This window comes from Gobius niger, assembly GCF_951799975.1.
Source record: "Gobius niger genome assembly, chromosome: 11".
Taxonomy (NCBI): Eukaryota; Metazoa; Chordata; class Actinopteri; order Gobiiformes; family Gobiidae; genus Gobius; species Gobius niger.
This window is the reverse complement of record NC_136862.1, coordinates 18,971,004-18,994,856: the sequence shown is the minus strand read 5'-3', so window position 1 is coordinate 18,994,856 and position 23,853 is coordinate 18,971,004. Positions and strand designations below refer to the sequence as shown.

General features: G+C 39.4%; 2 protein-coding genes across 2 annotated transcripts; both read right to left on the bottom strand.

The window, feature by feature from the left end:
* Positions 1-7,333: 7,333 nt before the first annotated feature.
* On the bottom strand, positions 7,334-16,709 carry ltn1 (listerin E3 ubiquitin protein ligase 1). The gene is made up of 32 exons (XM_079565542.1): positions 16,562-16,709; positions 16,169-16,375; positions 16,004-16,102; positions 15,667-15,897; positions 15,537-15,589; positions 15,268-15,448; positions 15,020-15,193; positions 14,736-14,926; positions 14,504-14,651; positions 14,168-14,425; positions 13,788-14,093; positions 13,463-13,684; positions 13,350-13,391; positions 12,888-13,074; positions 12,571-12,810; positions 12,333-12,486; positions 12,110-12,257; positions 11,652-11,847; positions 11,419-11,575; positions 11,220-11,333; positions 11,024-11,151; positions 10,818-10,959; positions 10,593-10,737; positions 10,310-10,523; positions 9,915-10,152; positions 9,743-9,820; positions 9,480-9,666; positions 9,223-9,391; positions 8,929-9,149; positions 8,332-8,526; positions 7,922-8,089; positions 7,334-7,830 (listed from the first exon to the last, which is right to left on the bottom strand). Exons 1-32 carry the CDS (start codon positions 16,601-16,603, stop codon positions 7,768-7,770), a joined length of 5,298 nt encoding a protein of 1,765 aa, XP_079421668.1. The 5' UTR covers positions 16,604-16,709; the 3' UTR covers positions 7,334-7,767.
* Positions 16,710-17,777: 1,068 nt separating this feature from the next.
* Positions 17,778-23,662, bottom strand: tmem135 (transmembrane protein 135). The gene is made up of 15 exons (XM_079566206.1): positions 23,493-23,662; positions 22,682-22,809; positions 21,391-21,483; positions 21,279-21,312; positions 21,141-21,206; positions 20,992-21,038; positions 20,873-20,914; positions 19,785-19,961; positions 19,641-19,710; positions 19,395-19,562; positions 19,245-19,308; positions 19,093-19,169; positions 18,455-18,553; positions 18,305-18,372; positions 17,778-18,218 (listed from the first exon to the last, which is right to left on the bottom strand). Exons 1-15 carry the CDS (start codon positions 23,628-23,630, stop codon positions 18,092-18,094), a joined length of 1,398 nt encoding a protein of 465 aa, XP_079422332.1. The 5' UTR covers positions 23,631-23,662; the 3' UTR covers positions 17,778-18,091.
* Between the last annotated feature and the right edge of the window lie 191 nt (positions 23,663-23,853).

The window sequence follows — 23,853 nt, the reverse complement described above, 5'->3', positions numbered from 1 at the left end:
TAAAGTGTATTCTGTTGTATGCAGTGGCCTCATAAGACTGTGCTATCAGTATGGGACAGCTGTGCAACCATGTGCCACAAGCATGCTAGCACAGTGACACCATGCTAATTCGACTGTCAGCATGTTCATTAAAATACAAGAGCGCGCGGGACAGAGGGACAGAGGCGCTTCCTGCTCTGGTAAAACCTTCCCAACATGTCTGCAGCGGTGACACGCTGCCCAGAGCAAACACATTTACTGTAATGACAGGCCCTTATCTTCAGTATGGCAGACAAAAACACTACAGCCTTTTACTGGCACTCAAACAAGGACCAGATTAAAAAACACAAGTCCATTCATTCATGTGTTATCTTTGGACATAACTGGTGTGATATGTGATATTTGGAGTGTAGTGGTGTGCATTGGGCCAAACTAATAAGGGCAACCTGCAGCTAGCACTCGTGGTTCACGGCAAGAAGGTCCCAGGTTTGATCCCCGGGCGGGACCTTTCTGTGTGGAGTTTGCATGTGCTCCCTTTGTCTGCATTTCCTCCAGGTACTCCAGGTTTCCCCTACCACTAAAAACATGTACAACGGGCCAGGATGTCTACAATCTGGCGTGTTTACATACATGTGTCCCATGTATGTTCATTAACATGCTCTGTCCCGACCAAGTAAATGAATAAATAAATAAAAGTACCTGCAGTCCTTGTTTTGTTTGTCTGAAAATACATAATCGTGTGTGTAAAACCCTGTGGCTCATAAACATGAACTCACAGCAACAAACAAAGAGGGGGCTCACATGACACAAGTCGCCCAAAGAGCATTTCCTCCATACTCACTGGTGGTAAGTTATGTGTGTGTAGCCACAGCTGCCTTTGGGGTAGACTTGGCACATTTGTACCAACACACCCTCTGACCACCATTAACCAGGCCTGTGCTCGCGGTCTCCCATCCAGGTACAAACCACCTCTGCTTAGCGTCTCAGATCTGATAGGTGAGTAGATTTCTGAAAAATACATTTTGTTTTAATGTTATGCAATGTCCCAACTTTTGTTTTTGTTTTGTTGCTTGTTCGCTTCACCAGCCGTGTAATTCTGCTTTGTGTAGTATAAAAACACAGAATTTAGTAAAACGAAGGACCAAACTCTATTATACCTCTTTATTACTCACACGAGAAACAAAAGAAAGACAGGTGTGAATGTAGCCATGACATGTAGCTCTTTTTGTCCTTAAAGTTTGGAAAGTGTTAGTTGCTCTGGTCTAGAGTTAATTACTTTCTGTCAGAGGCACTAATTAGAACACCAAGTTAAAAACAAAAACAAAAAATAATTACAAAGTTATCTAAATGCAATAGATAAAATACCAACTCCCAGTCCCTTATGAATAGTCAGTGTTCACAATCAGTATCTTTAGTGCTGCTACTTTTAGTACATTTTTTACAACTTTGGTGCAAAGGGGATAAAATATAAAAGTTAAAGCAATGATTTTTTTAGTTGCAATCAGCATAAATGTAAGTTTGGATTTCGGAAGCAAGAAATGTTTGGGCTTTGTCATACAATATCTAACGCATTAACTGTATGATAGAGGGTGAAGGGTGAAGGGGGTTGAAATGCTTTTGTTAAACTTTGTAAAGTAGGAAATTGCCAACACCATTGCTTTTGTTAAACTTTGTAAAGTAGGAAATTGCCAACACCATTAACTACACCAAAGTTTATTTTCATCTAATATTACCTCCTATATTAATGTCACTGATCCACACAGTGAGACATTCGAAGTTCATTTGGTGGTAGTCGCTCAGAGCAGCCAGCAGGACCACTCTCCGTTCTCACCCTGCAGCCTCTGGTGGCATTACCAAGTCTGTAATCTAATCACTGGCCAGTGTTATAATGTGGTCTGCAGCACAAGTCCCAGGAAACTCCTGGGCATACAAGCAATTAATTAAGTTAATTGCCTGGTTAACTTAATTGATTACCTTGTTATTTTGCTAGCCTTGATATGGCTCTATTCAGTGTGCAGTGAGATAATATAGACATAATGTGTGTATTAGCCCAAAGGCAGATTCCAGGTATCTCTCTCCACTCTCTCTCAGCCCTCTCTCTGAAAGTGTCCTCTGTACTGAGTGAGTAATTGTTGTCAAATTATCATCCCATTATCGCCAGCATAATTAGCTTTATTTATTAGCCATTAGTTGAATACGTTCCATCCCGCACCAAAATGATAAGCGGGGCATGAGAGCGTCAGAGTGACACTGCAATGTCACACAGATAAACGCAGCAGAGGGGAATAAATTATGACACGCATCATCCAATCAGTCCCGCCCTTTGTCCACAAAATGTAAGTATGGCACAGACGCATCTTAGCTCTGAAGAGGGACTTTATTTAGAAGAAGGAGATGTGTGAGCATCACTCACAAAAGAAAAAAAGATCTGCCGTTGAACCTTTCCAAATTACAGTAAGAGTGATGTCTACAAACGTGTATAGACATATGTATGTGTGCGTGTGTGATTGACAGCCTGCCAGTCAGTCTATCCCACGGCAGCTGTGGCTACAATAGGAAGTATACTGACAACAGTGCAGCACACACACACACACACACACACACACACACACACACACACACACACACACACACACACACTCCAAAAAACTACACTACAACAAATAGCAGCGTGTCTAATAAACAGCCTGTGGTTGGTTTTTGTTTGTTTTTGACAGCATCACACTGTTATTTGTTAGTGCTGCATTTATTTGCTTCATTTGTTTGGAGTAAATCATTATCACAACAGGCACAAAACAAACAAACAAACAAACAAACAACAGAGATGTGTAAGGTAAAACAGGTGCATTTCCCCCTTACAGCTACAGTTCATAATGGACAAAAAATGGGTCATGTATGTGTGGCCCAAAGACCAAGGTTAACCTGAGGCTGAAGCTCCATCTCTCAATACCTCAACCCACTGAGTTCCTGCCTCTAACTCTCGGCCGTGTGTCTGCTGAGCATGTGAGCGATGACGACCGCTTCAAGACTCGGTGCAGTACAGCTCCCTGGTCTCACTCTTCCCCGACAGCACCGACCTTGTTAGTAACTCAGAGAGAGAGAGAGAGAGAGAGAGAGAGAGAGAGAGAGAGAGAGAGAGAGAGAGAGAGAGAGAGAGAGAGAGAGAGAGAGAGAGAGAGAGAGAGAGACATCCACGTGCAAAACTGCAGGAAAACACTCAAAAGTTGCGACACTTTTTAGCCTCAGGTTTGTCCTTTATAAGCCAACACTCAACTGGGGGTTCCAGAAAATCAGAGAATCAAACATTGTTCATACAGGAGACTCTCAAAAATGTTCTCAATTGTGATTTAAGTCCTGCTTGTAACCACTTTTGACGAACCAGTCAAGAACGACTGAACAGCAGGAACTTTCATGCAGTGGTTGAAGCCGGAATTCAAACTCATGACTCGTGTAAAATATGGAATAAACTACATGTAGACCTCAAATATCACACAGTTTAAGTATCAATACAAAGAATGGATATTCTCTAGGTATGTATCTGAAGAAAATATATGACTTTTCATGTTCAGCTGTTGTGTTGTAAACCAGATGTTGATTGGTAGGTATTCACAATGTATCCCTGACAACTTAGCACTATGATTTAGATCACAGTGCTCAAATGATTGTTATAAGGAAGCCTAATAAGTACATAGAACAAGATATTGAGAGTACTTAAAAGGGGTGGGACTAAATAAGTGTTTACTTCCCCCCTCTCCTTTTCGGACATCTTATCTAAAATGTGCAAAAGGTATAAGGTAAAGAATAAATATTCATTCATTCATTCATGTTTCTCAAACTGTGGTACAGAGCTCCCCTGCCTTTCATTTAGACACAATGTCATCTTCTTTTGTTCTTTCAGGAGAGATTGTTTAGAACTACCAAGATTAAACCTAATTCAGCCCAGTGTTTTGCTTTGCATAGTCCTATGATAGACTGGAAGATAAATTCTAGTTATTAATACTATTGACGATATATACCACAGAGTAAACCTACAAACACCTTTCGTTTTAGGCTTTTCAAACCCATTACCATGCTTTACCATGCTCCATGGCCCCATTAAATGAGCTCATTAAAAAGCTTTGGGATTACAAATCAAAGTAATTGCCAATTAGGATTTACCTAATTGTGTAAAGCGTCTTAGATCAGATGCTTTCTTTGTGAGTGTGTGAGGTCAAACACTGTGTTGTTTATCAGTGCAGCCTCAGATGATTGATGGAGACGGCTAGAACCACACCACAGCACAGTGGGATCAATTTGAAGTGGAAATGTCTGGAAGAAATACTACACAGGGCTGTCTGCTAAATAAAAGCAAATCTTGTGTACATTAGTGTGGATGACCTTTATAGCTTTGCCCCTTTTCGAACTGTCATAAGACACACTATATCTCCATTCACATCTAATATGACAAAACAAATGGACACTTACAAAACCTTACTGAAAATAGAAAGTGTGAAATGAAAAAGAACTCTGTTGCTCGAAAGTGCAGGCTGTGTACCTGAAGTGAACCATATACCTGTAGTTACTTGCTTACAGTGGGCCCAAGCACAGTCGCTAACAGTCGGAAGTGCTACTGTCCCTGTTTCTGTTCTAGATTTAGCTTTTGTGCAGCTGTGAACACATACTGTACAGGCTCAAATATTCAGTCAGGAAGCACAATGGGTTTGTCCTAGATGCTAAAATCTTTAGTGCATCATTTATGTTGCTAGTTGCATGTACTGTAGGCTCCACATTGTTGCCGTGGAGCAATATTGCAAGCATGAGGGTTTTCTTGGATAAGGACAGAGCTGAAATGATTTGGTAATTGTCTCTTGTGATAGAACATCTTCATCAGGAATATGAACAGGGTTAACCGGGTAAAATAAGTGTAATATTCATCAGACCAGTGACTAATTGAGGCCTGGCTGCAAAAGTAGTGACCAAAAGTTAGTATTTATTTATAGTAGTATTTGATTTAAAAATTAAAGTTAATCCTACACAGTTTATAAAGCACTCAGAGCAGCTGTTTGGAAAGTGCAGCGTCAGCCCCTTGTCTTGGGTGTCCTCCAGCTCCAAGTTTACCAGGGTAGTGGTAATAGAGAGCCATAAAGGGAGTGGATGTGATGACAGAGTAATAACACTAGATTTAGACTGTGGCAGAGCAGCTCTATAATGACTAATACAAATGCATGTCTGGGAGCCTGCAGATTAGGGGTCAATAATCAGGCCCGTTGTTTATTGCCATCATAATGTGCAAACAGAGGATATTTACAACACTGATCATAGCGTGTGTGGACTGTATACTCGTGGAAACTGAGCCAATAGAAAGTGTTTAAGATGATCTAATTCTTCTATGGCAAGTTAAATATATATAGGTCTATATATATATATATATATATAGGGTGAAGGCATCAGTGGTGCCCGTGGTCGTTGGGGCACTCGGGGCAGTGACCCCCAAACTGGAGGAGTGGCTCCAGCAGATCCCAGGAAATACATCAGACATCTCGGTCCAGAAAAGTGCAGTTCTAGGAACAGCAAAGATACTGCGCAGAACCCTCAAGCTCCCAGGCCTCTGGTAGAGGACCCGAGCAGGAGGAGAAAGAGACCGCCCGCGGAGGGTGAGGAAGAGTTTTTTTATATATATATATATATATATATATATATATATATAAAAAAAATAAAAAAAACTTTTTTTTTTTTTCCGACATATATATATAAATATATATATATATATATATATATATATATATATATATATATATATATATATATATATATATATATATATACTTAACTTGCATCTGACCCTTGTAGGTCCTGGGGTTTTGTATGCACAGAAATTTTAGTTGAATGATATATATATAATAATATATATATATATATATATATATATATATATATATATATATATATATATATATATATATATATATATATATATATATATATATGTAGTAACCATTCCAGTTTTGTTATTGGGCAACGTTGCCATCTAGTGGTAATAATGGCCGTGTTGTTATTACAGGTAAACTGCACACACTGTGTAGTTCATAACGTTTGCACTACTGTTTAATCAAGCAGATAATGAGCAATAAAACCCAAGGCTGTTCATTATTATAGTGTGAACTCATAAGCAAAGGGAATTCTGGGTAAATATTTATGCCCGGCAAACCAATCAATGGCCATTAGAAAGGTCAAGGGCGGATGATGATGGATGTTGTCTGTGTGTATCGATAAAACAGAAATGAATTACAAACGCACTAACAAACACGCGCACAAAGACAGACAGTAGACAGCTAATGCTGAGGAGTCATTCATTGATCAGGCTTAATCTGTCATAATTAATTCCATAGGGGCTGGACGTGAAGTGCAAGCCTGCGTTCCACACATAAATGATTCAGCATGACGAATGGCTGGACCCAAGATAAATGAACACGGGAGACTGGTACCAGCAGACTTACAGCTAATTACAGTCTTTTCTTGGAAACTGCCAAAGGTTAATTTTCAATCATTGCTATATGGATATACAATAGGAGTGTAATTGCAGGTTGAGGTTAAGGACTCAGCTATTGTCTTTATTTGATTATTGTCTTTAATTTACAATAATGTTACTGTAATATTTAAATAAACCACTTTCAACACAGTAAGCTCCATTAAATGAAAATAAAAATATTAAGAACTTACTTTCTTCATCCTTTTGTGTCAAAGCAAGACAAAAAAATAATCTGGGCCAAAATAAGGCTGAAACAGAACTACATGTCTTTTCATGAGTTTAGTTTAAGACTTTCAGCTTCTTGCTTCTTCTTGCAACACTCGATATTACGATACCGATATTTAGCGATACATTATGCTGAGTCTTTGTCCGCTTACCAGGAATAATTTATCCCAAGACAACTGCAGGAAAACATTTTTCAGATAACACTGTTGTGCTGTTATTTCAATTAACTTTTCAATTAACTAAAATAGCCACAGGAGCATCTCAATGAATACAAGAACTTTGAATCTCACGTGGATCAATAATGGTAATAAGTGTTTAAGACAGAAGCTCAAATGACTAAGCTTATATTATTAATGTGATTTCATATAAAGCCTTTGATGGGCCACACTAATAATATAGTAGGTATTAAGGATGCACAAAAACACATCACTAAAATAACGTCATATAATATACGTGACACAATACATAGTGCAAGAAGCCGCAACTTACTTAAATTTTCCATTTTATTATTTTAAAAAGCCAATTGCTAAAGATTTTTGTTTAAATTCAATTAATCATACTGTGTTTATGAAACCCAAAAATGGTGTAATTGACTAATGGAACTTCTCATAATGCAGTTAGAGTAAAGATAAGCTTTTAATACCATTATAGTCTGTTTTTATTGTTCCTTGCAATGTTTCCAGCTGTTCACAGACAAAAGTCATGAAGCCCTTCTTGTACATATGTATTTATGATAAGACAGTACTGGAATTTCCAGACGAAAATGCAATCACTCTTTAAGCATTATAGTATTTGGCATGTCATAAATAAGACAAGTGTGTCATATTTAAACTCCTAAATATTAGGAACATTTTTTGAATAGATTTGCAACAATTAATTCATAGGTAAAATGTCTTGAATGCACTGTTGGTTTACAAACATGTGACCGTAAAATAACATAAAACTCCACAAAAAATTAAAACAATTGATAATGCCTGCGGACAAAGAAAATGATTCAAGATAATAATAATAATAAAAAAGGTTCGTGAGGTTGCAGGCCCATCTTTCGATTGAGTTTAGAAGAAGGTTTCTCTACACAGAGGGCATGTAGACTTGTTGCTTGATGTGAACCACTTGTACTGTGGGCAGAGGAGAAAATGAGTTCAACATTACTTGCTTTGGAGCCATTGTATCACTGTGTCAAGCTGTTGGTATTAATATTCATCTCACCAGACAGGCCGAGTGGAACTTCTTTTTGCATGTGCGACAGGCCTTTTTGGGCAGGGAGTAGTTGGAGCCGTGGATGACAGAGAAGCAGATCATGCAATCTTCTATTCCTTCAAAGCGTTTATCCACATTATTCTTCCACAGTGCTAGCCCCTCCATTATACTGCCATTCTGAAAGACACATTTACACTTGACTAAACTGCTGAAGACTGACTTTTCCATTTCGATCCCTGAAGCCAAGTTTGTACTCTCCTCTCTAACATTCAAATCTGTTGTTTCAACCCTCGAGTCTGCCGCCACGGAGAAGGCTCGATAATATAGATTTAGCATAGACAGACAAGGCTTCTCTCAGCACCTCAGCCAACAAGTTTAATATTGTATATAATAAGCAGCTCTGTGTTGGTGTTGTTTACCTGGTGTGTAAGGTATGTGCTAAGTTGCAGCATCCAGTTCCTCCACTGCTGCACAGATACACCCACACGCTTTCCACTCTCCACAGTGATGGAGCCCAGAGGGTAGTTCTGTGGGAGCTGAATCACCAGCTCGATGCAGATATCATCCACAGAATAGGTAGCAATCACCTCCCTCGCAGCCGAGCGAGCTTTGACCTGGAGCCACAAAACAATTGGCAGACAACCGCTCAATGTTTTTTAAAGTGTTACACATATAGACAAAGAAATCCCGAAAGAGAATGCCATTTATATCTAGGATCCAAGTTTGTTGTGTTGTAGTGACCTCTGGTGTCAAAAGTGCGCCATTGCACAGTGTGTAACTTGGCAGGGTTTCTACAGACAGCAGACAGTCAAATGTAATGCTTTTTAATGCCATTTTTAATGCCCAAATCCTAAATTTTAATGCCACAATTTCTTAAGGTTTTCAAACATTCCATCAAACAGAGGAATGTGGGGAAATGTTGATATTAAAAAGCAATTTGGACAAAAATTGTGGACAACGCTGAATTGCATTGTGCAACAGCTCTGGTGGTAATAAATGTATAGTTGCATACTTACTGTCATGTTGTCAAACATCTGAGTGCTGGAATGGACAGATGAGATCTCCTGAGCTGACAGAACAGGACTGACGTGTTTGATGGTGAACTTTTCCACTGCGGCACTAACTCTCTTCTCCTGGCTGTTCCACCATAGTCGCACCATCGCGGGCAAGTCCTGCAGTGTGCTGTAGTATACACAGCAAGCCAGATGGGGGAGCTCCCACTCAGCACTGTGGCTCTCTGCCAACAAAACACCAATGTGTTTACACTGGACTGTAGGGGCATATGCTCTGTGTGTGTTCACTGTACTCACTGTCAACAGCCAAAGAGATGCTCTCTGTGAAGAAGGTTTTCGCCTCTTTTGTTTCAGCCCCTGACCCCCCCGGGACAACAGGGGTTTCAGGCATCAGCTTGAAAAGGTGCCGGAGAAGCTTGTTCAATGAGGAGCTTTGTTTCAGAAATTGGGCATAATGTGCACGCAGCTGAAAAGAAACAGGTTATTTTCAGTTTCTACATATTTAGCCATCACCACATCTTCAGATCAAACATTTGCTTCAGCTTCATACTTACATGGGAAGGTGCAGATCTGAAAAAATTCAAAAGTAGCTTCCAGGCCAGCAGGTAACCGAGAATACAAGAGTACTCCACACTCAGAGGCTGAACCACTGCAAACTCTCCCACTTGAACTCCTGTCAAGATGTTTTCACACAGGTCCTCACAGGCTGAAAGAATGGCCATCAAAGAGGCAGGGGGAGACCTAAATATAACAAAAAAACAGAGGGTAACCATTCTGAACCAATTGGTGGAAACAACATGTCATTTATTGTACTTACAGACTCTGCTCATCTTTATCTTCATCGGCTTTGCTGTTGTCTCCTTCTCCGTCACATTCTGGCAATTTTGGCATAATCCTGATGGGACATCAACTCTTTTTATTACTACTACTTAATATCTCAAATACGTTTAAAAAAAAATGCAGATTTAACATTACAGAGCAATACATACTTATCTAACAAGCAATAGACCGTGATCTGCAATGGCCTCGCTTTGAACAGCAGTAAAGGACATAGAGTGTTAAGAAGAGTTTGAAGGTTTTCAGGCAGGTTTGTCTTTTGGTCAGCGATGAATCGAGCTGGTAGAGAATTATCAGTGAGCTGTTTTAATGGCACATATGTCAGAGCCACCCCTATAGACTGTAAAACCTGCAGTGGGAACACAGCATCGTCGGGCTCAGGAAAAGCATCTGTAAAAAAAGACAATAAGGTAAGCGATAGGTAGATAATAGAAGTATAAATCCTTAATGCAGTGCTACTATTAGCCTTTAGTATTTGTGCCATTCCGATGCAGCCATTTTCAACAAGAGTTTATTGTAAACATGGCTGGTGATCACATTTCCATACCTGTGATTTTTGTGGGCAGTGGCAACAGCAAACTGTATAATCCCTGGACAAAGAAGTCCGACCACTCGTTTGTAAGCTCTTTGGGCAGCTCCTCCAGAATGTCCGGTGGAGGTGAGGTGAAGAACTGGTCAAGCTTAACTATGAGCGCAGCATTCTCACAGACAAACAACTGCACCCAGGGGTTCCACAGATGACTCACATTATCGCTGGCAGCCTGAGATCAAGATCATCATTTTAAGTCATTAACACTTCAGTTTTCTAAGTAAGGTATATAATGCCTCACCTCTAACCAAGATAACATTGAGCACAGGATAAAGTCCCACTGACTGCCCTTGAGAACAGAGGGCAAGTGCGAGACAACCCACGAAATGAAACGCATCATCTCCACTGTGACGTTTAATTCTTCTGAAGTCACTTGAGAAAATTCACTGGGACAGAATTTATTTACTTTTAATTAAGATTGTATTTTCACAGAATGCCACCATCAAATAAAATGTCAACATTTTACCTGTGAAAGAGGAACCAGTCCTCTTTACTGTTCCTCCACTGCATTAAAATGTCCAGCACATTTAGGACAACGTCGTCCTCTATTGGAGTCTGCGCTTCAAGACAGGACAGCAGCACGGCCATACAACCCGACACATCTGAAGCTGTAATGTCTGATTTACTACTGGCTCTTAAGTCTCATTTTTAAGTTATTCTGTTTGTACCCACTTGTGTTCTCTTCCCAGCTGATGATTCCTGCAGTGGCAAGAGCTACCAGAGTATCTTGGTCTTCTACGGTCATGTATTGGCAAACCGCTTGGAGAGTGTTTAGTTTGGCTCCAGATAGAGGGAATAAACTACAAAAGAGAAATTAAATAAGACAAGACACTTTATTGCAGGGGATTGTATCCTGCAAATAGCTCACCATTCTGCAGTGTTGTAAAGCGTTTTTAGGGTTGCACTTTGCTTTGTAGTAATATCTTGGGTTTGGATGTAATTTCCTAAAGCCAAAGACCATAGTCCTCCTTCTTCTATTGATCTACAAAACATAACACTTGTTTAAAAAGTCTAGCATGCAAAATGGTCAAACAGTCCACCTCTTTTAACCTTTAAATGCACCTTACCTGGCGTATAGTGTCTGTAGCATTTTCTTACGTGGGATCATTCTATTAAGTCCTTCTGACAACTCATAGTCGACCAATAAACTGTGATAGGCAGCCACCATTGCAGGATTGTACTCTACCTCTTTACACCACTGAAGGGCATACAGCAACTCGGCAGCTACAAAAAAATACAATAAAAACACATGTGTTTTAGCAAGAAATATTAAAGTATATAATGATCAAGGAAACACTACCTGTGTGCTGAAGATTTAGAAGAGAAGGATTGTGCTCTTGTCCACTTTGTTTAAACATTTTGGCCACTTTCCCCAACAAGGCACAGAAACAAAGGTGAGCTGGTAGTCTGGTCAACACTCTGAACTTCCAGAGGTCCACTGAGGGCTTTTCACAAACGGCTCTGAGACGACGGGCTAACAATGGTGACTTCACCCACTGTACAAACAAGAAACACATTAGAATTGAAAACTTTGTGCTTCTTAACTGTGCTAAAAGGTATGACAAGTGGTGCGTGGGCCTCTTCTGGAGATACAAAGGAGTCCTTAGCAATATATTAAATAGTTTTCTTCCCACTCATCTGTAAATGAGTTAAATTGTTTTTTTACACAATGAGAGTAAAATGGCTTGAGGGGTTGAGGTGATGAGGTTGCCATGTATTTTTCTTAATTACACTTTTATCCTTTATGTGCCGTGTTACCTGAGGAGGCAAGGCTTGGCGTATTTTTGTCCATTCATTCTCACTGGGAGTCAGTAGATTGAAGATTTGAATAAGAAGAGGTGCGTCAGGGGAAACTAAAACTATTGCGTCAGCCAGGCTCTGAATAGCTGTAATGAGAACCTGCAAACTGGAGAGATAAAGCAAACTTTCAAAAAAGAAACTTAAAAAAAAATCATCTTTACCAGTGTAATTTCTATCTAACCTTTTATTGTCCAAGTTGACTGTGAGTAATTGATCCTTCACCCAGAGTGCAGCACTATGGAAGAAGCCATCTTCTCTGATCTCAAGTTTGGAGTACTGAACCAGGGACTGAACGCCAGCGACACACACCTTTTGGAGTTTCGCTACAAGAGAATCTTTCAAAGCAAAACATACACAATTAGTAATTTAAATTACTGTATAATGTAAATTTTGAAGGCCCTTGCTCAAAGAAGCCGCACCAGGGAGTTGAGTACGAGTTTGATCTTGGGCAGTGAGCTTGAAGACCGTGAGCAGCAGCTCTTCAGCTGATTCGAGCAGGAGACAGTCTCGTACAGAAGAGAAGAAAGTCGAGGCAACGTCACAAACAAACGAAATAAGAGGCTCCATGTTGCCCGCATCTGAAAGACTTTTAGTTTCAGACAGAGTACTGTGCAACCTCTCAAGAATCTTCTCCATGTACACCTCTCCAATCAGGGGAACTGCAGACAAAAGGACAAGTGTGCTTCACGTCAAGGAAAAGCACAATGATATTGGAGAAAAATGTGTCTCACGTTACCATTATTGTGATGCTGGGAAAGGACCAGGCTGATGAGTGTCCAGCTGTGGCCGTCAGTTGAGGATGAGCTTGATGGCGAGGGTTGGACTTTGCACAGTTCTTCCATCAACCCTAAGAGAGTCTCACCCAGCACTGAACCTTTGAGCCATTCATTACAGCTTGTAAGAGTTTCAGAATCTGAACAAGCCTGCACAGGAAAAGGGAAGATGTTTTACATGAAAAAGTAACTTAACAATGAATGTTATACATGTACAATAGAAGAGGGAGGATCTGCAACATTTTTCAGGTCAAGGCCCCCAAAATGAGCCTGAGATGGACTGGGTAACCCCAAATTTGAGAAAACTTCTGACTTCTGGGGACAGTGCATAATTTCATTGCATGTAAATCTAATAATAAATAGGTTTGAGATCAAATGTAGTACAAACAAATATGTGAAAGCAATCTCATATAGACAAAACATACCCTTTGGATTAATTGAAGAGTCGTCCCCCATGGTAAATTCATCTAAGGACATAAATAAAGTGTGAGTGATAAAAACATTATTCTCACAAGAGGCTGAGGGGACAGGTCTTTACCATGGTGATGTGGTTGAGGATGCGGGTGGTCTCCTGCTGACTGCAGCACTTCACTGAACTGAAAACCATCTCTACAAGGGGTTCCGTGTCTTTCTGAATCTTCGCGTCCAGCCAGACCACCACCCGCTCCAACAAGAAATGCATGGCTGGGTTTTTCATATTAATCAAGTTCATAGCCCGATCATGATCTTCTGCTTCGTTCTTGTCTAATTCAACCAATGTCTATAAATATAAATGCATTAAAAAGGTGTAAAGTATTGTGCCTTTCTGCCAATAAAATTGCTGTATAATGCCGTAATGTTGTGTCAAACAAGTAAAAACTCACCGTGAAGACTCTGGGTGTGTGAAAGGACTGCAAGAGACGTGAAAGAAAAACAAGATGTCTCTCTGAGTTTTTCTCAATCACATGTACCAGACAGAGTTGAGCCAGCTGGCACACCACATCCTCAAAATACTGTGTCTGCAGGGATTCAAACGCCTTCTCAGTGACGTGTGCTGGCTCAGTCTTCACACAGCCTTCAGAATCTTCTCCTTCCACAGTTTTATTATCTTCTGAACTGGAGAAACAAATCCTGACAGATTTCTTCTTTGGTGCATGCTTCCTGTCTCTTTTTTCAGGACACCGCATCACCTGGTGAGGGGAAAACAGTTAACTTTAGCTGGAAGTTACATCAGCGTCAATGATTTGCTGAGAACTGTACTAACTTGCAACAAAGTGGCCGTTCCTTCTAAAGCCCTTGGGTCTTTTTCCTCACTGTCGACATAGCGCACCAAAAGCAAGGCCAGTCCCTCCCAGAACTCAGAAACAAGTTCTTTAAAGGCATCACTATTGTCGTCAGATTCAAAAGTGCTCTGTAGTCCTGCTCGCTTTTCCCAAGAGACAAGCATTTCAGTCACTAAAAGGAAAAGCGGACCACTCTGAAGGTATGGGCTTTGGATAGCAGTCTCCAGCAACGGTAGAAGCTGCAAAATGCATAAAAACAATATATTTAGCTTTTTACCATTTATTGTAGTGTGAGTTTAACAAGTTCCCACTCTGACCTGCTGTGATAAAAGCATGGTCCGAATTTGTTTCTGTTTATCGTCTCCTAGTGCATTGTGCACAATGCAGTATCTCAAACACTCCACCGCAGAGGAGACGATTACAGAACTTTCTGAGGGACTTGATGATGCACGCTCACTGGAAAGACTAGCACAAGAAAACTGGATGTAAGATAATATCCAAGAAAATAAATACATTTAACATACGTGTTTACAATCAAACTCGATTTACCCATTAATGAGTGATGTGAAAAATGTGATTAAAAAGTCAATTTTTGGATCAGTAATGTGTTCAGGTAGTTTACTAAGAAGTGGCATAAGATTAGGATGAAGCGCTTTAGCCAGGCCTTTGCCACCATCCTTTAACAAGGCCCAGAGTTTGGGTAAGAAGCCCTTCTTTGCATTTACATGTGTCCAACAGTCCTGGAATACAAACAGAAAGCACAGAAAATGCAAATATATTCTCATATACAGTCCTTAATCTATACAACTTGTGTTTGTTTGTCTCTTCCTCACAGGAATAGTAGAAACCACATGGAGAACCGCCTCCCACACAGGAGCCAGCACCAAAGGATCAGCATCATCAATATTCAAGAGAACAGCAGGGCAGAGACGTGCAGCTTCAGCCTGGGCCAGGGCTGGGGTTAACTCACAGAGCGCACAAACCAATTCAAATAAGGCTCCTCGAACCTGTGAATAATATACAAATGTCAACTTCAATATATTTTAACTTTGATTAATCTTGCGATCTCCTGCAGCATCACCTGTGGTGCTTTGTGTTTGCTGCACTTCCAAAATTTCCCAGAACTAAGAAGAACAGCTAGTTTTGTTTCAAGAGCTGTCCTGTCATCTTGAGGTAATAGAGAGAGAAGTCTCTTCACACCAAGAAGAGAACTTGTAAGCATGCGCACATATTTAGCTTCTCTTTCTTCCTCCGTAACATTTCTGAAAAGCAGAAACAATGTTGTATTATTCTTTTGAAACTCTACTTCAAGTAGATCAACTCAGGAGAGGAAGCCCAGTGGTAACTTACTGTGGGTCACTTAGAGTGTTAGCTGTCTCTTTCAACAAAATGTCTTGAAGTACCTGAAATAGTAAAAGGTGGAAGTGCTTTGGTATTTATCGGACTGACTTCAGTGAAATTAAGACATAGATATTCTTACAGTGAGGATCTCATCCTTGCAAAAGCTAATAGCCTCAGGTTGTTTGGGAGGGGTGAAAGCGGCTTGAAAAGCCCGACAAGCTGCTGATGCTGCAGGTGTGTAGGTGTCACACTGAGACAGAATCCAGTGTCCCATCAAACTCTTCAAAAAAGGAGCCAGGTTGCGCCTCACTTTAAGCACAAGTTGCTCAAAGGCAATTTGTGTTGCTTCTCTTATGCGTCGATCATAATCCTGTTGAGGAAATAGATCATTTTGTGTTACATTACTTGCTTTTACACATGGTGTTACTGTTTATACACAAATATTAATTATTCTAAACAAAATTGTGGCATCTTACCATTGATATTTTACAGTAAATTCTAGGCCAATACGGCAGGACCCCTTTAACATCCTCAGCATCTCGTTCCTGACACATGGCCCCAAAGTCCTGGACCGCCTGAGGCAAGATCCATCCCAGTCATCATTTGTATGAACGATAGAAACATGGATAGTCAAACTTTACCTTCAATCTTGTAACATTATCTCTTTTAGAGAGTTTTCGAAGCACCAGACGAAAGTCAGCATCTACCAGATTGTCGATCTCCTCGGCCCCGTGCACCGCCGGGACATAACTGAGCTCTGAAGTGACCGTGGTGTCGAAACCCACAAACCCAGGAATGAGGCCACCTTCACGGGCAAGTACCTCAGCTGCTCGGCCACTGCTAGACGGCTAATAGTGGGAAAGTTAACATGCAATGAAAACCCTGTACACTGTGGAACAGAAATATAATTTATAGACGTGTAACAGTTGAAACAATTTAAGGAGAGCCTCGCTACAAGCACGCGTTTAGCAACAACAACATAGCGTGCTAGCAAACTCACTCAAGCTTAATAATGCCATAACAATGACACTTACCCGGACATTTCCTTTAGTTCGTTGTTTATTCTTACCCCCCATTTCAAAGACTGATCATGTACTGACTGTTTTACTGTGAATGTTACAAAAACAGATGACACAAGAGTTTGTCGCCTGTAAACATCGGCACCGATAGTCGTGTCAAACCACTTCCTGGTTCCTGCCAATATCTTTCAATGTAGTAAATAAAATAAAATAAAAAATGTTTTTAAGTTATCGGTTTCAAAAGACGTCTACCAACACTGTTCCTCGTATTAGCTATAGTGTCATCTTAAAAATTAAGAGAGGAAATAAAATACAAATTACGTGCTGCAATGCTGTATAGTTTTGAAAAGCTTTTACTTTGAAATGCAAACAAAATCAAGTAGTAATCACAACTCTCTTGATACATTTTTTTAATAGACATTTCAGTTGACGTCACATTTGATGGTGTTGTGATCTTTAAATACACACTGCATATTTTTTTTGTTTAGTTTTTTATATCATAATGGCTTCTGGTGCGGAGGTAATGTGTGTCTAAAGCTGAAAATATATTTTTTTGTAAACAAATTATTCAATATTCATATGAATGATTCAGGTGAACTGTGTGCAAAAACATCTGGTAATCGAAGACGGTCGTGAGTACAATAATGTGAAATATGAACTATTTGAAGCTATAAACCTGGATTAGTTTATTCAAAACTACGGTTCTGTATTTACATCTATTTAGTTACATCTTTACGCATAATTAAGACAGAAACTATCTTAAAAGCAAAATGACAATGAACACACATAATGAAATGAGAGATGACAGAACTGTACTGTGCTCTATTCTTGACGGCATCAACGTAGACAGTGGACCTCAGAACATATTAATAATTTAGCAGCAAACTTGTTGAGTGTTCAACTTCAGATACTAGAAAAACTAACTATTGTGATTTTTTTTGCTGAAACTGATCTCCTTCATTTTATGTCTGTAATCATATGTTGGGTTTGCATTTATATGTACTGAAATTAATATTAGAATAAGAACAAATGGAGATAAAAAAAAATGCATTAGTCAATAAAACAAAAAACACAAAAAACTTAAAAGTAATCCTTACATTTTTGATTTCAAGTTGCTCAGAAATAAAAATGTTTACAAGTTTTCATGGTTTACACACACACATCATGACCACATGATGTGCACAAGGGCAATATTGATCAAATAATTCGTTTTAAGTAGATATATGTTTCTGAGGTTTTGTTATAGTCTCTATAGTCCTAAAGGCAATTCAAACAACACACTCCCAAAGTAATGTTAGCGCTTTCGCAAAAATGCTACATTATCTCAAGAGCTAATCCTCCCCAAAGATTTCAGTTAACTGCATATTGTCTAATGCTGCATTTCTTGCTTTTAGCCAACCATGGGTTTTACCATGATCTTAGTGTAACTAGTCTGTTACAATCACCTGGTGTCACGTGAACCACACCATCAATCCGTCGGGTTTTGAAGCAACTTTAAGAACACTTGAAAATGCTGGTCTTAGGTCATCCCAGCCTGGGTTCCTCTCATGGGGGGAGTATTTGGCTGACAACTCCGGTGTATCTTGGGTCCAATTTGGGAATAAAGCCTTTAAAATCTCTGGAAGCTTGGGTTCCAAACACATCCAACACCATACGATTCATCAGAGCAAACCTAGGGAGTGATCACAAATATCCAAATAAAATTAGAATATAACAAATGCCAAATGTGAATGTTGAATACAAAGAAGACACCCGTACCTTCCTTTAGTCAAACGAAGCAGGAACTTCCAGTATGATGGCCTGAGGTTCTGTACCTCCATAACAGCCTGTTGAAGGAGAGATATGAATGTAGTAAAATGTATTTAATCAAAGATGTTGGCTATGACTAATTATATTAGAGTTTCTTACAGCCTGGAAGCAGATAGCCGTAGAGATGGCGTATAAGATTGCATCTGCGTGAGGAAAGTAGGGGAACCGGCCTGCCTCAATGCCCTTGAAGTACATCGTCTGGTGGCAAAAAAGAAGAGTATTGTCACTTTGATTTACTCAAGTAGAAGTAAGAGAATCAAATCAAAAATATTGTTTCTTGAGTGAGTACTGAGTAACTGTGCGTAAAAGTCTAATTTATGACCCAATAGTGAAAGGAATCTTTTTGGAGGGGTGCATGAGACATCCTACATTACACACATTATGTGTATGTATACATACATACACATACATACACATACACATACACATACACATACACATACACATACACACACACACACATATATATATATATATACACAGTACTACCGCCTGTGGTTATGGGTAATTCAAAATGATTGGATCATTTTGAATATGAAAAGCAGCAGTAATTTATGCATTATTAACAAATGCAGCGTTCTCTCATTTACAAATCAGATTGAGGGCACTAATGTAGTAACACAATTGAAATTGTAAATATGGTGCAACATGCCCCAATGACTATATGCAATTGTCCAGTTTGTTTGCACTCTTCATTTCGAACCCGTCTTGACAGATGACCCCAAATGTTCCTTTACCTCAACCAGCTTTGAGAAGAGGTACATAGATATTGATGTGCTCTTGTAGAAGAACATTGATGTTCCTGCCAAAAATCCTAAAGGGCAATAAAAATAAAAATAAATTATATATATATTTATATATTTTGTATACATACTTTAGTGGGCATTACCGGCAATTAGAGCGTGAAGCTCATCATCAATATTGCGCAGCCAGCGTAACAGGCAGCTTGTTCCCTAAAATGTAAGTGATGAGGTAATACTTTTATACAATAGTACACAAACTATTGATATAACACCTGTAAGACTCATCTACCACATACCTTGTAAATACTGACGAAAGAGCCCAGAAAAGCTCCAAGCTGGAAATTTTCCTTGTTGTAGAAAAGAGATGGCAGACGTGACGGTTTGGAGAACAAGTGTCTGAAGGCTGAGGGCACTTTTAAACAACACTGAATCAGATATCCAATACTAAACATCCTGATGAAACCCTGAGGAGGAAAACACACAGTAATACTGCAGAATACAGAAGAAAAAACATTTCAATTACAAGATTATTGTAGCCATACTTTGACACAGTAGGAGATACAGTTGTCATGGTAATGCTTGCAACATCTGTGTCTTGGCCCTTGTTTGCATCTGTAAGAGGAAATACATTTCTAGCATGGGACTCTGGATAATTACGCTGTTTTAAGTAAGGTGTGTTAACTTACATTAATTGTAGCAGTTCCCTGGTGTAGGTGATTAGAGTTTTTTTCCTGGGGACAGATCTTTGTGCTGATGGCTGTGGATCCACTGTCTCTAAGGCAGCGGGCCTCTCCTGGTCTCCCGAGTGACTGTGGTCGCCAATGGCTGGATGTGATGGGATCTCCTCTTTCCCAACGATGAATCTGCATTCATGTGCGATTACATAAAAGATCAGTTGGAATCTAGTCCATGAAAATACATTGAGACTTTTGAAAGAAAAATGGGGAAACAAAGATCAAGTTTTTTTTCCTTATTATTTTTTTTGAATATAGGAAATAAGTAGGGCTGTCAAATGTATCGCGTTTACTTGTGCGATTGATCCAAAACCAATAAGGCATTAATCATGACTTTAACGCAAACTAATCACATCATGTGTTTGACCTCAGACGCTTCCATATTCCGGCTTCCTGAAAACCAGACAGGTCATCACAGCCCAGTTCAGCTGGTCAGCTAATTTCACACCACCAGCTTTGTGTATAAATGCTGTCATCCCTGCACAAATGGACAGCGGATGTTTGTAAGCCGGAGCAGAGAAGAAATTGCTCTTCATAGCCGTTGTATAGCGCACAAGACAATGATAGCAAGCGCGCCCTGAAAAAGAGTTTGGCAAAACCTTTCACCAAACTACTTTACAAAAAGCACTGTTGGCTGTTTATGTTGTTCTGCAGCTGCAGAACTAGTTTCAACAGCAGCTACAGGCTAAAGCTGGCCCCAAGCAAACTGCTCTGGCACATTTACCCAAAGCATGTGTCCACATTCCTTTCCGGTACTAAAAACTAATTTCCTTGGCTTGAATTAAAATGTTCTCAATTGGCATTTCACTTATGGCTTATTTGTCAGTTATTTGGCAAAGTTCGTTGATAAATTGTGCCCAAATGCTTAAATTCATTTATTAATAATTCATATAATAATCACATTAAAATTAACTGTGATTAATCACAATGAATCAAATCAAAGTGTGATTAATCTGATGATTTTTTTTTTGACAGCACTAGAAATAAAGCAGCAATGATGATCTTAGACATAAATGTTTAAAAAAAATCTACTGACTTACTTCAAGGCTGAAAAAGCAAAACCTTTAAGACCATCTTTCCTCCTAGAACCAAAGTATCACATTTCAGTTATTTGTATGTTATTTCAAATTGAGATTCACACTTTTTCTGTTTTTCTGACCTGAAGAAGAACATATACAATGATGCTGTTATGCAGAACAAAAGAACCTAAACAGAGAAGAAAAAAAACATCAATTGGCGGTTAGGGTTTGATGTTAATATAACAGTTAGTGATGACACAGTCAGGTCAAGTGTGACCTTTGTACTTACTTCTCCGTGTTTGAGTGGCTGGACGATGCCTCTTGTCACTGCCATACGAAACAGTGCCTCAGTGGCCTGACAATAAAAAACATTGTTACACACTGCAGACACATTGTATCAAACAGAAACAGAAAGTGCAGCACTTACCAGATTTGCCATGTATATAGTCAGAAGGCCTCTCCTGAAAGACACCAAAATAAACATGTTGGTGAAAAATCATAACACATGATTACTACAGATGTATAAACAAAAATATCACCTGCTCTTGCGCTCCAGGAGAATGGCAATGTATGAGGCAGGTAGCGCTGAGCCAAACCCAGCAGACCATGAGTAAAAACCACCCAAAAGTTTCCTAAAAGTACAGGTACAGTAGGTTCTTTAAATCTTGAAATATAGTTAGATACACGGGTATCTAGACAATGACATCCAGATGATGTGCTTGTGAAAACAAAATACACATTATATTCCAACAATAAATGATTAAGTCCAACATAGGCTTGGGAGTAAGGCAAGCACAACGCACCACTCCTCAAGCACATCACTTTTCTTCGGAACCTGCACAGTGGTTCCACTCCTCTCAACAGTGCATGCAGTGCAGGGCAGCATGATATTTAAATATTTAAACATGCAATATAGGTGTGAAATATTGAAGTATATTATTGCAATATTTTTACTAAACCGTTTCAAGATTGTATGTCCTTTCAAGTTGAACACTTGTCATGTTTCTCAGCAAATTCAAAACAGTCAAAACAAGGCTAAAATGCAACTACATTAGGAAAATTAGAACTGAAACTGAACTGTTTTTGTTTTTTGTTTTAGAAATGTGTTGATTTCAGTCAGATGGATGACTTTAGTGTCATCTTGCGATATGAATCACCTCATATTGTGATACAATATTTTTGGCGATATATTATGCAGCCCTACTCAACAGCAACCTCCCTCTCACTAACACAAGCTCTCACTGTAAAATATTAAAAGCACAGCATCCCTTCAGCCTGTCATCCATTCATTGCATCAAAAAACAACAACAATCTAATCTTATCATGACATGGTCCTTAGTTGCTGGTGAAACTGTATTTTCTGCAAACATTTAGATGTCTATCAGCTAGGGCTGTAACTAACGATTATTTTGGTAATCGATTAATCTACCGATAATTTTTACGATGAATCGATGAATCGCTTGGCTGTGAAAGGTGCATGGAAATTGTATTAATTACATTTTTTTGACCACATAAAGCTAAAGTGGCGCCGCTTGAGGACATGTTGATGGAGTAAACTTAAACATTTGTAGGAGGCTCTTTGTGCTAATTCTGCTTTCTGATTGGACGAGGCAAAGACAGATATTTATTAAATTTACAATGTACAAAACACTGCAGACCTTAACTTAAAAAACAAACTAGGTTTTCATCCAATATACATAACTGTCATGTCACAACTATTTTAGTAATCAATTAGTTGTTTCAGCCCTACTATCAGCAAGGAGTATTTTTGAAGTGAACCGTTTAAACACTGTAAAATCATTGTAAAAGTTATTGTACATGTTGTCTTACCTGAGAATGCAGAAGAAGACTATGTACAGACCTCCATTGGCAGTGAGGAAAGAGGTAGACTGAAGTATCTCTGGGATTAGTCTTTTTAAATAGTAATCCTTTTTCCTTCTCCTCAGCACCGCTGCTATCTGCAATGCATAGGCAACTAGCTGTCAAGGCGCCCTTACATTTGGTCCACAAGAAGGGATCCCTAGTGCACTTTCAGGAAAAAGTGGCTTCTTATGCCAATTTTATGGACCAACCTTTAAGGAGTAATGAATGAAAATGGTGTAAATGTGTGCCCATCGTTTGTTTGTTTTATTTCGTTTTGTCAGGACAAACCAGGGTTAGGTGAGCAGCATAAAATAACCGAATTTTTAAAAAATAAAGGAGCTACAAAGTAAAGTTAGAACTGTTTGATTCCTTAAATATTGCATTGAAAACGGGGTAGGGGCATAGATAAGCTTTCTAGCTTCACTCTACTCCTTTTGAACTTCCATAACTGTAAAATTGGGAATTTTGGGGAAAGAATAAGAATGTAAACTGCTCAATTTCAGTGCAGTTCAATCCACGAGCCCAACTGTCCATGTTATGGGAACATAAGTCCATGTTTGTGAGTATTTCCTGTAATAACATCGTTGCATGAAGTAGTATTGACATCAGCAGCATGTGTGAACTTTAATCTGTGTCCGGGCCCGCAGGTTATCGACTTGTCTGCTAATCTTTAACATTACAAGGCTTGTTGATGTGGCTGTCCTGCCTACTGTTATTTAGCTCTTGTTGCTAACCATAGCTTAGCTTCAGCGTGTAAGCTTCTAAATGCAAAACTTACCAAGTAGAGAGGGGCGTAAATTTTAAAGGAGACCTCCAACGCCCCTGCAGTCACATCCAACGCGGAGCGCACACATGAAGGGTCCCAAGTGTGGCCAATTTCGTAGCAGTTGTGCGGAATCTTACTGAGGGCAGCCATGACTGTGGGGTGACTGCGAGGAGCAGGGCGCGCGCCTTCATGCGCGTCCACGTGCTGGAGGAGAGGTGGATTGGACCTGAGTGAAGCTGGCCCTCAATCAAACTCAAATTTATATTAAGACAATGTATCGTTTGTGCTACGCAAAAAAATAGTAATAATAGTTTGCGCTGTTATCGTTTTTGAGATGATGATTATTTATTCTTCTTCTCTCATGCAGTGTGTG

Excerpts from the sequence above, each read along its gene's own strand:
- ltn1 (XM_079565542.1), bottom strand. The coding sequence starts at position 16,603 with ATGGGGGGTAAGAATAAACAACGAACTAAAGGAAATGTCCGG. Across the intron at positions 11,848-12,109 it reads GCCAAGCCTTGCCTCCTCAG|TGGGTGAAGTCACCATTGTT; the intron begins GTAACACGGCAC and ends TTGTTTGTACAG. Across the intron at positions 10,153-10,309 it reads ACTGCCCACAAAAATCACAG|ATGCTTTTCCTGAGCCCGAC; the intron begins GTATGGAAATGT and ends CTTTTTTTACAG.
- tmem135 (XM_079566206.1), bottom strand. The coding sequence starts at position 23,630 with ATGGCTGCCCTCAGTAAGATTCCGCACAACTGCTACGAAATTGGCCAC. Across the intron at positions 21,313-21,390 it reads CTCCTGGAGCGCAAGAGCAG|GAGAGGCCTTCTGACTATAT; the intron begins GTGATATTTTTG and ends GGTGTCTTTCAG. Across the intron at positions 20,915-20,991 it reads TTGTATATGTTCTTCTTCAG|GAGGAAAGATGGTCTTAAAG; the intron begins GTCAGAAAAACA and ends CTTTGGTTCTAG.